Below are 15632 nucleotides of genomic sequence, written 5' to 3'. Positions count from 1 at the left end.
TCTTTTCAATGATTTTTTAGAATTTTGCCGAAAGCTCGTGGGGGGTAAATACTAGGAGTCCTACACCTCTTGTGGGTTCATGGTTAGGGTGGGGTTTTCCTAGTAAGGCCTTAGGGTGGAGATACTCTTCCTAATATGATCAATTTAGACATGAGACTTTCTGCCTCTAGTGAGGGGAGTCAGGCATACTTTAGTTTTATTCAGTGAGACCCATGCATTTGTAGTAGAATGAGTAGCTTAAAGCAACCCAACATCATTTAGGGTCAAGGTTTTTTGTTCTTTGCTCTCTTCTCAATAATTAGGACCTTCCTCACAAGTTTATTCATACACTTGAGATTCCTATACTTTAGACATTTCTGCTCTTAGGTTGGTCTAAGGTAGCAACACTGGACTTCATCGAGGTTTTTCTTCTCTAATTCTGTCTTGATTTCAATCGACTAGTTATAGGGATATGAAGTTAAGTCTCAAGGCACTTCTGTTAGGTCTAATGGTCCCCATTAAGGCTTGAACTCTGAAGGATGGGAGTTTGAAGAAAATATGTCCAATTGCATCATCTGCCACAAGTTAAGCTTCATTACATCTTTGTTTTTAGCTCAGACGGACTTTATTCTTCACTCTTGCCATCCTTTAACCTGAGGCTTGACAACTATGAGTATCATGGCTTCCCGATCCAGGAGGGATGCCTTTAGCTATCCAACATCTACCTCTAAAAGACCATATAACTAGAGTCTGCCACCTTGACATAGGTCTAGAGGTAAGTATTCACTTTCTCCTAGCATACATTTTTCTATTCCAACTTCTACCCCTAAGGCAACCTCATAACTGGAGTCTGCCACATCGCCATGGGCCTGGAGTAGATGTCAGCCTAAATGCGTTGCTATTTTTTGATAATTTTTTTTGTACAGTTTTCTCTTTTTTAATATATTGCCTATCAAGATAAAAGGAAAAGACTTCTCATGGGGCTAACCTATAAAGTAGATTTGCATCGAAGGTATTAAACACCTAACTCTTTTTCTGGATAATTGGTTACCTAGGTGGGTTCCACAGGCTTTAGTCTCATGCATTGATAATGATCTCATGCTTCTATAATTCATCCTTATAGACTCATGAGTTAAAATTATTGGATTAAAGTACTTTGTCTTCACTATATTTTTGTCTTATTTTTTTCTAAGTGTAACGCTCTAAAATCCCAACCTGGAAAATCTTTAGATTTTTAAAGATTTTTTTTTTAAAACATTGGGCAAGCGGAAAACCATAAGGGAAATCAGTTGAAAATTTTGAGCGGGTTACAGTATGAACCACAAGAAGAAACATTTCATTACCATTGGTTTACAAAATAAGACAGAAGAAGTTATACTTCATTTCCCCTTACAAAAATCTTCCAAACAAGGGATTTTCCAAAACCAACTGCTAAGATCGCTAAGTTCTAGAGTGTGGGTTCAATTCTCCACCGCGCATCGATCACCATCACACCACTAGCGGTCATCACCTGTATCCCCATAAAACGGGGTCAGTACTCTTGCAAGTTGGTGAGATAATATCCACAACATACCATTTTATGAAAAAAAAATAAACAGTAATAGCATGATGTGCAACTATCAACAATGGCTATACGTAAGTAACTTAAGCATGATAGAACAATTAGAAACATTTACAGAAATTCACAAGTGCAACTATAAGCCAGAGACAGTAAGATAGAAAATACATATTTAGCAATATGATCAGAGATAAGCAGTAAGAACATTATCAAGTGACTAGCATGCTCATGTGATTATAATTAACATTCAAATACATTACTGAACAATTCAACAATTATAACTATGAGAAGAGAAATACAACTTCAATCACAGAGCTAATGCTAAGTAGTGAGTGACATCATCATGTAACAAGCATGCATCTAGATTCATAACTCAGTGTACATAAGAAGTTAAACAATTAAGCAGTTAGATAATTAAGCAATTGAGCAAGTAGCAATTTAAACAATTAACTACGTCAAAAACCATCAACCCATAAGTTAGCTGATAACACATTAGTTTAATTGCATTGTCTTGATTACCCTCTTCGGGTATGCGAAGGAATCTTGCACCGGTAATGAATTTTTAATCCACACTCTCTAAAGCGAACTATTTAGTGAACGTGCAACCGAGAGGTTATCTTACCTAGGTTTATCTCGCAACATTCCCTCCTTGTGAGGTACTTAGGCCCATCTGGCCTTGTGTTTCCTACAAGGCAACATGAACAATATGACGAGGTCACACTCGTACATTCACGTGCTCTAGCACAACAAAACTAAGTAGAGCACTTCGCCAGTGAAGGCGACATCAATCAATCACCATTCAGGGGTGTATGACATTCTTAAACAAGTGAGCTCGACTCATGAGGTTGGTCTATCACCCACACATAACTCACCATCGAGTTTCAACATATCAACAAGTCTTAAAAGACAATTATACCCCTATATTGTGCCCCATATCTCCTTTATATTTTTGGGACGAATCATGTGTCAAGTGTGCATCATGTGTCAGGTGTAAACGCACACGAATCCATTTCATAGCGGGCTAACAAACATCGTTAAAGATATGATACTTGATTTACAAGCATGCTCAATTAAACTCATTTAGTTCAGTGACATGATGTGCCAAAGGTGCATGCGAACTTTCAAATTTTGCCAAGCATGCGACAGAAGTTTCAAATCGTATCACTTAATAAGTCACATGCTATTCTACACATTTGCTCAAACGAAATACTTGAATATTGTGATTTTATCTTAGGACATTCTCACAGTAAGATTCACAATAGTTGAGCATGAGAGAAATCCATCTGTAAAGTGTTATAATTAAGAGTGCAACAGATGCACATTTCGGGTAATCAAAGCACCTTTGCATTATTGACCTTACTCCGAAATACTTAAGAAATGGATCTCAAAGAAAAACCATATATTTATTGAAAATAATTGTTTGTAAATCATGTATTCATATTCAAATATCTAAGTGGGACTTGATACTGAACTTAATTCGATTGAGCACTTTCCTGTCGTAAGCATTCTTATTCAAACTCTTAGGCACAAAATATATGTACAGGGACATATTGGACTGCCTTCATAAGTTGAAAGTTGGCTCAACTGGGTGTCATTATAATCATACCCCTATATATACATATATATATTTGCAACATTCAATTTCCTAAATCAGGAAGTGTAATATATATATATATATATATATATATATATATATATATATATATATATATATATATATGGTTGATTATAACAAAAATCTTATGAGTCGACTTTGCTGAAACATTGAGAACTAGTTAGTTGTGTTAAACATGAACTTACCGATTGAGGTTGTTCAATAAGAGTTGGTCAGCCAAGCTCTTGAATATCATGCACGCAATAGGCAATACACATTCATGTCAAGTAGGGCACGTGATACATCATAGTTAAGCATGCTGCAATGAAATATTTATGGGGTTCGAACTAGGCCACTACAACAAAGCATAAGTGTGACCGACTTGGTGCCATGCGTACAAAAAACTGCAGCAGCTATGGGCTGCCCTACGTGAGCCAAGCGTATAGGAAAATTGTAGCAAACAGTTTGCTGCCATGCATTGAAGGTGTGCAGGGAATACACAACCCCTTAAGTGTTGCCAGCAAGCGCACTTATATAGGGAATTACTATGCATGAGTTGCTGCCAGCAAGCGCCGAGGTTGCAGAAAAATATCGCAGCCTCTAAGTGCTGCCACACGCAAATGAAAAGTGAAAAGTAAACCACGACAATAGGCTTGTCGCCAAAAGGTTTAGGGATGCTGACCAACAGCAATTATGCCACCGCAAGCGCCACAAAAGGAAAATATAAGCATCGTGCGCAATGCTGCCAAGGAATGTCCAAAGTTGCAGGGAAAGGGGGGTTCCGAGGAGAGTGGTTTTGCGGTCATTCGGGCTTGCGAGACACAACCTGCCGTAGTGCCATTGCTGCAACAATCGACAGGACATGGAGGATGTCAGGTTTGCATGCATTGGCTGGCCAAGCTCCACAAAGGCAGGTCAGGCCCCACCCTAGTGAAGGTCGGACTGACCTGCGCCTTCCCCTAGCTATAAACGATTTACAACCATAGATCGTTGCCCGGACTGCTCAACCAAGGCCGCGACACTCTTGCAACAAATGCGCTAGACAAACTGCAATTGCTGCAGAGCTGCAGACTCACGTGCCACCACGCGAGATGGGAAAAGTCGACAGGGTTACGAGGTGTGATGCGACAAAACATAGTAAGACTACACCCGCTTCGGGTGCGGTTGCTGAACTCGACTGGGGTTTGACCTAGGTGGGGTCAGACCAAGGTTTCTTCACTGGGGTGCATCAGGCCTGGTCTGAACCGAATGGTTCAGACCACGACTGAGATGCACAGGCCGACACCAAGACCCGAGCAAGGTCCACACGATCCCGGCCTGGGACTGAGCCGTGTTGCAGCATGCTGCTGTAACGAGGGTCGTAGATGAGACGAACGAAGGGCTGACACGGGGAAAAGAAAAGCAGTGACTGGTCGGGACTGAGCTTGGGTCCAAACCGATCATGTCCATAGGCAAACCATACAAAAACTAGGGCTCAACTCGGTTCAGACTGGGACATGGTTGTAGCCATTCAGCTAAGGCCAACCCCAAGGAGATTTGGGCATATGGGCTACAGTCTGTGCCCAAGAGTGCATCAACCAAGGATGCCCTTACTCCATAAGTGGCAGACCCGAGGTTACAGCCATGGAAAGGCTAAACCCGGGGTCGACCTAAGACACAAGAAGGCTACCGTCCCACAACAGACCGACCCTTACAAGGGTGGTTCCTCTGCTGTAGGTACCGACCTATGGTCGAGCACAAGGGGTGACCGAACCCCACATGTTCAGTCCATGCCCCCGTAAAAAGGGTTCAAGACAGCAAAGAGGTATACAATAGCCATGTATTATGCACGAGAAAGAAAATGAGCAAAACATGGTGCGTAGTGTGCGAACTTGTATGTGCAATAAGTGAGCCATGTGAAAGTAAAGCGACTGACTCCTGGGAGAGTTACGAGTGTCACATTCTTGCTAGACGGTTCACAGAGGGACAACGTGACTCAGTTTTTCGTTATTTACTTTTATGTCATTTAAATAACTCTGCTATGTCTCTTACAATTATTGCTTAAACATTCTTTTTTTCAAATAAATGAATAATGGTTTGGTTTGGTATAGGTGATAAGTGTAAGTTCTATTATGGTGTGTGGTTATCTAATTGTGAGTGGAACTGTAAAGGCCCCAGATCTCTAGAAATATTTCTGCAACTTGTCTTTCAAAAAAAAAATTGCATTTTTAAGGGGGGTATGAGTTGGGGTCGTTACATTGAGAGCATAGATATCATGGTCAAGTTTATAAACATGATGAGAAAATTAGGGAGCGGTTGACTCATATACTCAATTTCATCCAAAAACCCATTAAGAAAAACATTGTTGAAATTCAGTTGGTGAATGTGCCACTTAAAGGAGACCGCAATGGATAGAACCACACAAATGATGGTTGGCTTAATGACAGGAATGTAGCTTTCGAAGAAATCAATACCTTTTTTCTAATGAAACCATTTAGCAACAAGACGAGCCTTATAATGAGCAATAGAACCATCAACATGCATTTTGATGCGATAGATCCACTTAGAGCCTACTACATTCAATTATGGTTGTGGTGGAACAAGATGCCAAATGCGATTTTGTAAGAGACCGACATATTCATCTTTCACAGCAGAACACCAGTGTGGATGCTTTATAGCTTGGGTGTAGATGGTGGGCTAAGGCTTAAGAGGGTGCATTAAAGGCGGAGTGAGCAATAGGATATAAAGACTCAACGAAAGACTTGGGTTTAAACGAGCCTGTCATTGAGCGAGTGACCATGGGATGAACATGATCAGTAGGACGGACAATGGGCTGGGCAAGGACAAACGATACTGGTGCTGAAGAATTGGCCAAAGGGTCTAGAGAAGCAGAATCAGGTGAACAAGTCACAGGGGTAGAAGAGGGATCTGGCAGGTCAGGCATATGGTCAGGAGTGGATGAAGAAAGTGGGAAATCAGAAAAGGGTGAAGGATTGACTAACACAACGGCGGGGGAAACACCCCAGTGAGGAAGACTAGACGGAGAGACAGGAGAGAAAAGACTAGGAGGAGAAAATTGAGACTCATCAAAGAGCACATGATGAGAGATAAAAATACAAGAGGTAGAGAGATAAAAATAAATGTAACCCTTATGACGAGGAGGATAACCAAGAAAGTTGCAGGATTTGGTTTTCGGGTGAAACTTGGTGGAGTTATAGGGGGTAACAAGAGGATAGCATACACATCCCAAAACATGAAGGTGATGATATTTAGGAGACCGGTTTAGGAGACGTTTGCAGGGTGTTTGGCGATGAAGTACTTGAGTGGGTAAACGGTTGATGAGATAGACTGCAATGTGAAAGGCATCAGTCCAGAAGACATGAAGACATAGGGTAGGAATGCACGACTTAAGAGACCGAGACTCGTTTCCACAACATGTCAGTGCTTTCACTCAACCAATCCATTTTATTCAGGCATGTGAGGATAGAAGAAGCGATGAAAAATACCATTGCTTTGTAGATATGTTTCAAACTCCCTACTTATGAACTTGCTACCATTGTTGAATTGAAAGGATTTGATGAAAAACCCAACTTGACTTTCAACAATAGATTTGAAACATTTAAAATAGCCAAATATTTGAGATTTGGTTGTTAAGAGAAAGTGCCATGAAAATCGACTAAAATCACCCACAACTAACAGGCAGAAGTAAAACCCTTCACGTGAGCCAATCGGAGCGGGGCCCCAGGCATCGGCATATAAGAGTTCAAGAGATTGTGAGCTCTCTGATAGAGAACAACCAAATGAAAGTTTTTTTTCTTTTCTAACAAGACATTGTTCACAAACTAAAGTGCTTTTATTATTAAAAGAAATAGTATTATTGGATTTAAGAAAAGAGATAATCTTCTTATTTGTGTGCCCGAGGCGCTGGTGCCATAAATCAAATGAAGTTGAAGGTCATGTATATGCTGTCATCATTGATGTTTCATTCACCTTAATTGGGTAGAGTCCCGTGTTGGTTTTTTGTCCCCGAAGAAGAATCTTGCCTGTCTGTCGATCCTTGACAAAAAATTCAAAGAGAGTGAATTCGAAAACACAATCATTATCCTTCGTAAATTTTTTCACAGATAATAGTTTTTTGCAATTTTGGGCACGTGGAGAACATTCTTTAAATCAAACTTAGAGCCTTGAGATGATAAAACCAAATCACCAATATGCGATATAGATAACATCTTCTCATTCTCGATCATAATGGAATCGTTGCCCTCATAGGGAGATTTGTTTGCAAGCTGTTGGTCATCCATAGTTAGATGATTGGTGGCACCAGTGTCAGGATACCAGTGGTCATCTATTGTTTTGTGTAATGACATGGCGAAAAAAACTTTGGGAATATCCCAACATTTTTTTGCAACCTGATCGCATTTACCATAATACTGATAGGTGACCGGGTCCCGTTGATGTTGAGGGTTATTGAATGGTGGATTAAAGTTACCGGAGGTACCCCTGCCTCGATCACAACTTGAGTTCTAACAACCCATATAGGAGTCACGACCACAACCTCTTTCCCGAAAGACTGTAAAGGCAATTTGGGAAGATTTTTGATTTTCTGATTGCTTAGGATGAAGCATAATAACGCTCTTTTCTTAATTAATAAGAAGACCATACAGGTCAACAAATGAGTGACATGTGACTCCGGTGGTGATGGAGGTGACAAAGCTCTCATACTCGATGGAGAGTCCATTGAGAGTGATTTGCACCAAGTCAGTGTCATCAGCAGGATTATTTGCAACAGCAAGGGAATCAGCCAAAAACTTGATTTTGTTTAGATATGTGTCCATATCCATGCTTTCTTTCTCAATGAAGGTAAGATCCTTCTTCAGAAGCATGATTCTCAACGGTGATTGAGATCCATGAGATTATTCTAGCATGACCCAGGCTTCTCGTGCAATCTTGCTTCTCATGATTTGGCTAAGTACAGACTCGAAAACTGTAGCCTCGATCCAACTTAAGGCAAGTTGATCAAACTTGCACCAAACATAGAACTCAGGATTTGCCTCTTGTTTTTCGCTTTCTGAGAGGATGAACTCAGGGTATTCAGAAGAAGAACTATCTACGAAATTGAGAAGATCTTTACTCAACATTACTGACTCAAGTTGTGATCTCCAGATAGGGTAGTTTTCTCTATTCAACTTGATTGATACAAGACTTGCTACGTCATTCAATGTTGAAAGCCATTGAAGCGCTCGAATGAGCTTGAGGCTCTGATACCATGAAAAGATTACGATAGTGGCGATAATGGATAAGACTCACTCAATAACGATAATAGAGAAATCAACTTTTCACTCACATGACTTTTCATGAGTGTAGGGTTTTATTATATATATTCAGTTATACAAAAATTACACACTATCCTCAAATGTCGACATTTAAGGGATAACACTATATCACAATAGAATATTGACATTTGAAGGATTGGTTGGATAATGCTACGTTACGAATGATACATGATCCTCAAATATCAATATTTGAAGGATAACACTATATTATGATAGAGTATTGACATTTGAGGAATGGGTTGCATCATCTTAGGAACGACAACGGGACTTGATGAGTTGGCCTTCAATAGATGAGATTGTTGCTACATTTGTGGAATCTCCAGCTATATTGAAGGAGTAGATACTGCGATATCATCCTAAAAGATCTTCACGTGTCATTATCTGTTGAGGGTTGGTAAGGCTTGGCTTATCAGTGCTTGCACCTTACATGCCAAGTCTCTTTGAGTTGACTTCCAACACCATAAAAGATGATTAAGAACCTATGGCCCTTCAGTCAGTGGAGTTTTGGAGCTCTGTCTGTGATGAAGAGATTGAAATTCAGGAAGCATGTGACACAGTGCACCTCACTCTCACTTTAATGTGGACAAATGGGATGTCACAACAAATATCATGTCCACAGAGGGCAGATGCTACTGTTATTACCAAAAAACATAGCTGAGATTGAAAGTCTTATAGTAAAATATTTAAGTATAGTAAAATATCTAAGAAGAGGCCACATAAGAAACTAGAAAGCAGACCAGACTTGAATACCATTCAGTGAGATCACTCAAAGCATTTCAGCCAGCTCAGTGTTAAGTTTGAAACCAGTAGGGACACCCATAAGCCAAACACAACCTGAACGTAGTAGATTATTTTTAACATTGTGAACCAGCAGCGAATACCATGTACAAACCGCATAAAGACAGACCAACAATGTTTCCTAGAATAATGTCAACAGCATTACTCAAACACATAGAGTGCTTGTGTGCTGCAGCTCTCTGTGCATATTCTATGCATGCTTGGCATCTGCATAATAAAAAATGGTAGAAGGCATTGGTCTTCGGGGATTCCCTTGCAAGAAAAGAACATGAGAAACCATGAAAAATAAAGGAGTTTGCTGTATAACCTGAAACCACTACCTCAAAGGTAGATAGGCCAATATAGAAGCTGACAACTACGGATATGAATATTTTTTCATGTATTCTTAAATAGTTTGTTCACCATCATGCACAACGGTGATAACGGCCATTACTTGAGGAAAAAATACATATTCAGGGTAAATATCCAATTTGAAATCCATATTCGAGGCAAAAATTCATATTTGGGCCAAAAATCCAATTCGAGATCCATATTTGGGGCAAAAATTCAATTTGAGATCTTTATTTGGATTAAAATCCATATTTGGGGCAAAAATTCATATTTCGGGCAAAAAATCAATTCTAAATCCATATTAAGGACAAAAAAACATGATTTTTAGGTATAATTTCATAATTGAATCCATATCCTGGTAAAAAACCACAATAAACTTGTTAAATCATGTAAAATGGTGGATGGATCAGGTCATATGATCCAAAATAAAGTAATTCGACCCATTATCCATGACGATCTAAGTTTTCCGCACATCGTCATCAAACAACGAACATTTGGAACAGAGCATTTGAGTATGGTCCAAACAAACGTTGTACTTCAAACAGTTGTTATAGAATGAACATAACTAATGTTATGTTCTGTTCTTTTTGTTCATTTCGTCCAACCCTAGACGATCAAACATATCCTTATTGACCAATCAGGCAAAGAAAGCGCTATTGATAGCAATTGATGAAAACACTTTTTCCTTTTCTTTGGACGGATCATGAAAATACTATCGTGTTTGAAGTCTCTCTAAAAAAAGTGGTCTGAAGACATAAGACTTTTCAGACTCAGGTGGGGTGAAGGCTGACCATTTGTCAATCTAGGACAAACTAGGGATTGAATGGTTCGGGTTCTGGTCATATATCCAACTGAACCCTGTTTAAACAGATTCAGTAAGCAAAACTGGATCCAAGCCATAATTACTTGGATTGGATATTTTTAATAAATTTTACATCCAAATCCAACCCAAAGACCGACAAGATCCAACCTGATTCTACGTAAATGCATATCTACGATTGGGATATATGTCCGATTGAGCAGAGGTTAGTACAATCAACTCTGAATCTGACTCCAAATCCGATTAGGTCCCATCCAGTTATATCCAACACAACTGTGACCCATTTATCACTTGAATTAACGACCATTTAAAAAGGCCAGATTTTGAACCCAACTCTGTTGCTTGCTTTGCTTTCCAAGCCAGGAACAAGTCCAACGGAGCAGCTTCAGCTTGCTTGGTACTGTGTTCCAAGGACGAGTCCCTGCAGTGTAGAATAGTCTCAATGTGAATGTGGCCCATTCATAAAGGTGATGTGAACGAGGGAATTTATTTCGACGTACTGCATGGAATTGTGTAGAATAGTCTCAAAGGTGATGTGAATGAGGGAATTTATTTAGACTTACTGCATGGAATTCATTTTCCACCTGCTCCCTTTCCCCTTGACGAGGTCAAAACGTTCAACAACTCGAAACTATCCCTTGGTGGATAAGGGAGGAGTACCAGTGAAGTTTTGCACCACAAACACTGAAACAAGTCTATATCACTGGATACCCAAACCACAATTATAAGAGTACATCTTTGAGTTTGAGGAAGAAACGATGGCTTCTCTTCTCAGTGTGGTCTTTGTTTTTCACGCCATAGCTTTCCTTGCTACACATCCTCTTCTGGTTGCCTCGCAGGAAGTTGGTAATTGAGACATCCTCATCTTCTTCCTTTTTTTTTTATAGTTTTTTTGGTGTGTTGAAATGGTGGTGGCTCTCTATCTGCTTTTACTTTTTGTGTTTTCAAAGATTGCCTATCTTGAAAATATATCTATTTGTGACAAATGGATGCACATGCAGAGGATGAAAAAGAGTTCGATTATGTGAAAGGGAGTGAGAAAGGTCCTGAGCATTGGGGAAAGCTTAATAAGGAATGGGGTAATTGCAGCAGCGGAGGAATGCAATCTCCCATTGATCTGTTGCATGAGAGGGTAGAGGTGTTGCCCCACTTGGGCAGATTAAAGAGGTCTTACAAGCCTGCAAGAGCTTTGATAAAAAACAGAGGCCATGATATCATGGTAAGATTTGAACCCTTCCTTTTTTTTATTGAAGGTAATACATTAGCATGGTGATCATTATCTGCATAGAGTTAACTATTTTTTTTTGTGGTGTGGGATCAGCTAAAGTGGGAGAGTGGAGCAGGAGCCATTTACATCAACGGCACGAAATTCCTTCTGAAGCAATTGCATTGGCATTCTCCATCAGAGCACACAATCAATGGCGTGAGATACAAGATGGAGCTTCACATGGTTCACGAGAGCCGTGACAAGCAGATTGCGGTGGTGGCAATCCTCTACAAGATTGGCCGCCGTGACACTTTCCTTTCCGAGGTCAGTGTTCTCTTTCCGTTTCTCCCTCCTACCAACAACGATATGAATCCCATCAAGACTCTGAACTTAACCGTGATTAACAAAGAATAGTACTGGAATGGGGAAGTCGGAAAGAGATTTACTCATCTCTAATGGCATGTTCCTTTCGGGATTGTATTGTTTCTGGTTGTCTACATCAAACCATCATCATCATCATGGTCATCATCAAGCCTTATCACAACTACATCGGGTCCGTTGTTTTCAACAAACCCAACCCTTTATATGTGATCTAGTCCTCTGTGTAATAAATATCAACATTCTAATTGCCCGAATCCGACTTGTATGCTGGAATTTTTTGGTCAATTCAAAACTCAAATGTCTGTAAAAACACCAAAATGTTATAGTTAAAAAATAACTGTTTTGTGGAAAAACATGATCCAAGGTCAAATCCTATCAAATTCATCTATGGTGTCAAATTCAACGAAAACAGCTTGCACTAAAGAGATCTCAAAGGGGGTTTGACATTAGGGCATGAAGAGAGGATGAGTAGCCTTCCTGTTGCACCTAATTCGAATATCTCGAATAAAAAAAAGGTCTCTCTCTCTCTCTCTCTCTCTCTCTCTCTCTCTCTCTGCTGCATATCATGTTTACATCATTTAAAAAGAGGTGGGCGAGAGATTGTAAAAGAAACCCATTCGTCAGCTGATTAATATCTCTGCTTTTACAGTTGATGTATGAGATAAACAAGGTTATTGATAAGAAGGAAGCAGAAATGGATGCGGGTATTTTAGATCCAAGGAGAGTGAAGATAGGAAGCAGGAAATACTACAGATACATGGGGTCTCTGACGGTTCCTCCTTGCAGTGAGGGCGTTACTTGGACCATTGTTAAGAAGGTCAGTCATGGATTAATCGTTTATGTTGGGTTTTTGTGTTTTCAAATGAAACTATAAAAAGCCAAGATGGCCTTTCGTGTTGGGATTTCCCTTCTGATATTTTTGAGCTCAAAGGTATTAACCATCAGAAATTTACTCATTGTGACGCATGATATCAGGTGAGAACAGTTTCAAAGGAGCAGGTGAAATTGCTAAGGGATGCTGTCCATGATGTAAGTTTGTCCCCACCTCTCTCTTCTTTACCTGATCACCTTCTTTATACAGCCTGTCAACTGTAGAGCCCAATAGCTGCCAACCTAAACCCGCCCATATAATAAATGATTGGGTTCAAGTTCGAATTCTGTTGGGGTCACAAAAATAGAATCCCCAACCCGTACCTGCATAATTCCAAAAATTTTCTTTTATTAAAAATACATATTAAATACTTGGGTCAGATCCGGTACCCGGCAAAAAAGCTGGGTTGGGTCGAGTATCGGCAAAAGTCATAACCCAAACCCGTTCCTCATATTGCTCAGGTCAACTCGACACTTTTCATGCACATATCTGAGAATCAGGTCAGGTACCCAATACAAACTTGACCCATTGACAGCCCAACCCAGCCCAAATAACAAATATTCGGATTAGGGTTATGTTGGGCCAAGAAAATGAATTTCAAACCTAACCTGTATAATTTAGAGGGTATTTTAACCTATATTTTTTCATATAAAAATATAGGAAAACACCTGGGTCAACCGGGTTGGATCATATCCAACCAAAATTATAGACAAACCTGATGGCCATGTTACTTGGGTCAGGTTCTGGTCTACACAAATAACATTTTGGTCAACATTTTTTTTATTCCTGTAACCAGATATCCAGGTTTGGGTCGGGTCAGTTACCTGAGTCAAACTGATGTTTTGACAGCCTTGCTCTTAATGCGGACTGTGTTGTGGGTAAACAAGTTTAAAGGGTCTTAATCAACACACCAGCCTAGTCTTGGAAAGATACTTTGGATCATAGTCACCAAACCTGGTTCCTAGGAGAACATTCATTGTGTTTTGAAAATTAAATCTAGTTTTCTCAAGAAAATCTCAACAACATATTGGTCAATATAAAAATGTAAGATATACAATACATGAACACATAAATGAAAATATAAATAATATAAACTATGCAAGAAGTGTTCTTATCATGTTAATATCGTGATAAAAACATGATATTCTAAAAAATAGATGATAGTTTGGATATATCAATTCTTTGGTATAATATTTGGCCTTTGAAAAAATCACAATATCATCAATATTATTTGTCACAATAATCTGGAGGAAAGAGAGTCCTGATTCACTCCAATCATTGAACATGTTAATCTAAACGCGAGGGTCCCTATATTTTTTTTTTTTATTTATAACCCAAAGAAACCGCACCTGGCACAAAGACCTGGTCGGGCTGGCTCAGCCTGCCATATCTACGGTCATCGTACCGACAGCGTAAAACTTTGATGCTAGGACCCCTGACCCCATGGCCTATGTTACACATTGGCTTGCAGAGAGGAGCAATGCCCATGAGAATCGAACTTTGACTGCCCGTCTAGCAGCCAAGGCCCACCCCACTACGCCAACCCCACTTGGGGCCGAGGGTCCTATTGTTTTCAAAGATCTGAAAATTCCTATATAGCTCAGTACACTCTTTTTCCGAGAAAGGTCATGAGATCCCACTATCACTTGCAACCTGTAGGTTTTGACAGTGGAAGTGTGGTAATTGAAGTTATTGCTCTACGTTTTGACAGGGTTATGAGGCTAACGCTAGACCGATACAAGCCACCAATGGAAGGACCACAAATTTGTACACCCCAAAAGTCCCTCGAGGAGTTACACGTGCCTAACTTATGTACTTTTTTATGGGGAGTTCTGTTTTTCTTCATATATCATAGTAAATAAGGTTCTTCTCCACTTAAATATGAAAACTAGAATATGAGAGCTAGAAATATGGGCATTTCTAATTTAATTTTTTTTTGCAAATCCAACCATATGGATGTGCTTAACATGATGAATTTGCTAGGAATCAACCATTGGATCGTGTATTTTCGATGAAAGATGCAATTTTTGAATGCTTGAATATTTATTAAGATTATGAGTCATTGATTTTAAAACCTTAAAAAAATCTAGTTTATGCATCAAAATCGATGATTCAAGAGCAGCTTGGTTCTTATAAAACCAACCATGAAGATCACATCAATACGGTTAGATTCACGAGAAAAGAACAAAAAATCCATGAAAAACGTGGTTCAGACATTAATTCTAATATTCTAGTGATTATCCGCCCAATAGTATAGAAAATAATTCACATTGTTCATTATTTCGAAAGCTGTGGACATCCAACCGATGCCGTGTACGCTGTTCGGATGCTACGTTCATTTGTATTATTGTCAATGAGGTTATCTTTTTGTCAGAGTTTTTAATATAGTTTTGGCATCTTGTGAGTAGCACAGCCACAAAAAGTAAAAAAAATGGCAAAATCTCGGCAGCCAAAAAAGTCGTGAAAAATAAATTTTTTTAAAAATCTCACATTTTGGCAAAATCTTATTAATAAAAACAAATTAAAAATATAGAAAATAAATATTTATAAAGAAATTAAAAAAAATCACACAGTTTTTTTACAATAAATAGCTGATAAAAATATAAATATTGCGTCTATAACAAAATCTTTTTATGTTTCTAATGAAAAATCATGAAAATTGAAAATATAGTCAGAAAATACCGTTTTTAACTTTTAGGTAATTTCTTACGATATTTTTGCGAGATTTTCATAAATCTGACAGAGATTTATCATTATGGTGAGTAGAAAGCACTGTTGTTAG

General features: G+C 39.1%; 1 protein-coding gene across 1 annotated transcript; it reads left to right on the top strand.

Annotated features, from left to right (window-relative positions):
- Positions 1 to 11064: 11064 nt before the first annotated feature.
- On the top strand, positions 11065 to 14902 carry LOC149816565 (alpha carbonic anhydrase 7-like). Its single transcript, XM_089986796.1, has 6 exons — positions 11065 to 11237; positions 11393 to 11610; positions 11713 to 11922; positions 12629 to 12796; positions 12955 to 13008; positions 14562 to 14902. Exons 1-6 carry the CDS (start codon positions 11150 to 11152, stop codon positions 14655 to 14657), a joined length of 834 nt encoding a protein of 277 aa, XP_089842922.1. The 5' UTR covers positions 11065 to 11149; the 3' UTR covers positions 14658 to 14902.
- The last annotated feature ends 730 nt before the right edge of the window (positions 14903 to 15632 follow it).

This window comes from Nuphar pumila, chromosome 14 (assembly GCF_984573655.1).
Source record: "Nuphar pumila chromosome 14, dmNupPumi1.hap1.1, whole genome shotgun sequence".
Taxonomy (NCBI): Eukaryota; Viridiplantae; Streptophyta; class Magnoliopsida; order Nymphaeales; family Nymphaeaceae; genus Nuphar; species Nuphar pumila.
This window is presented reverse-complemented; position numbering and strand designations above follow the sequence as displayed.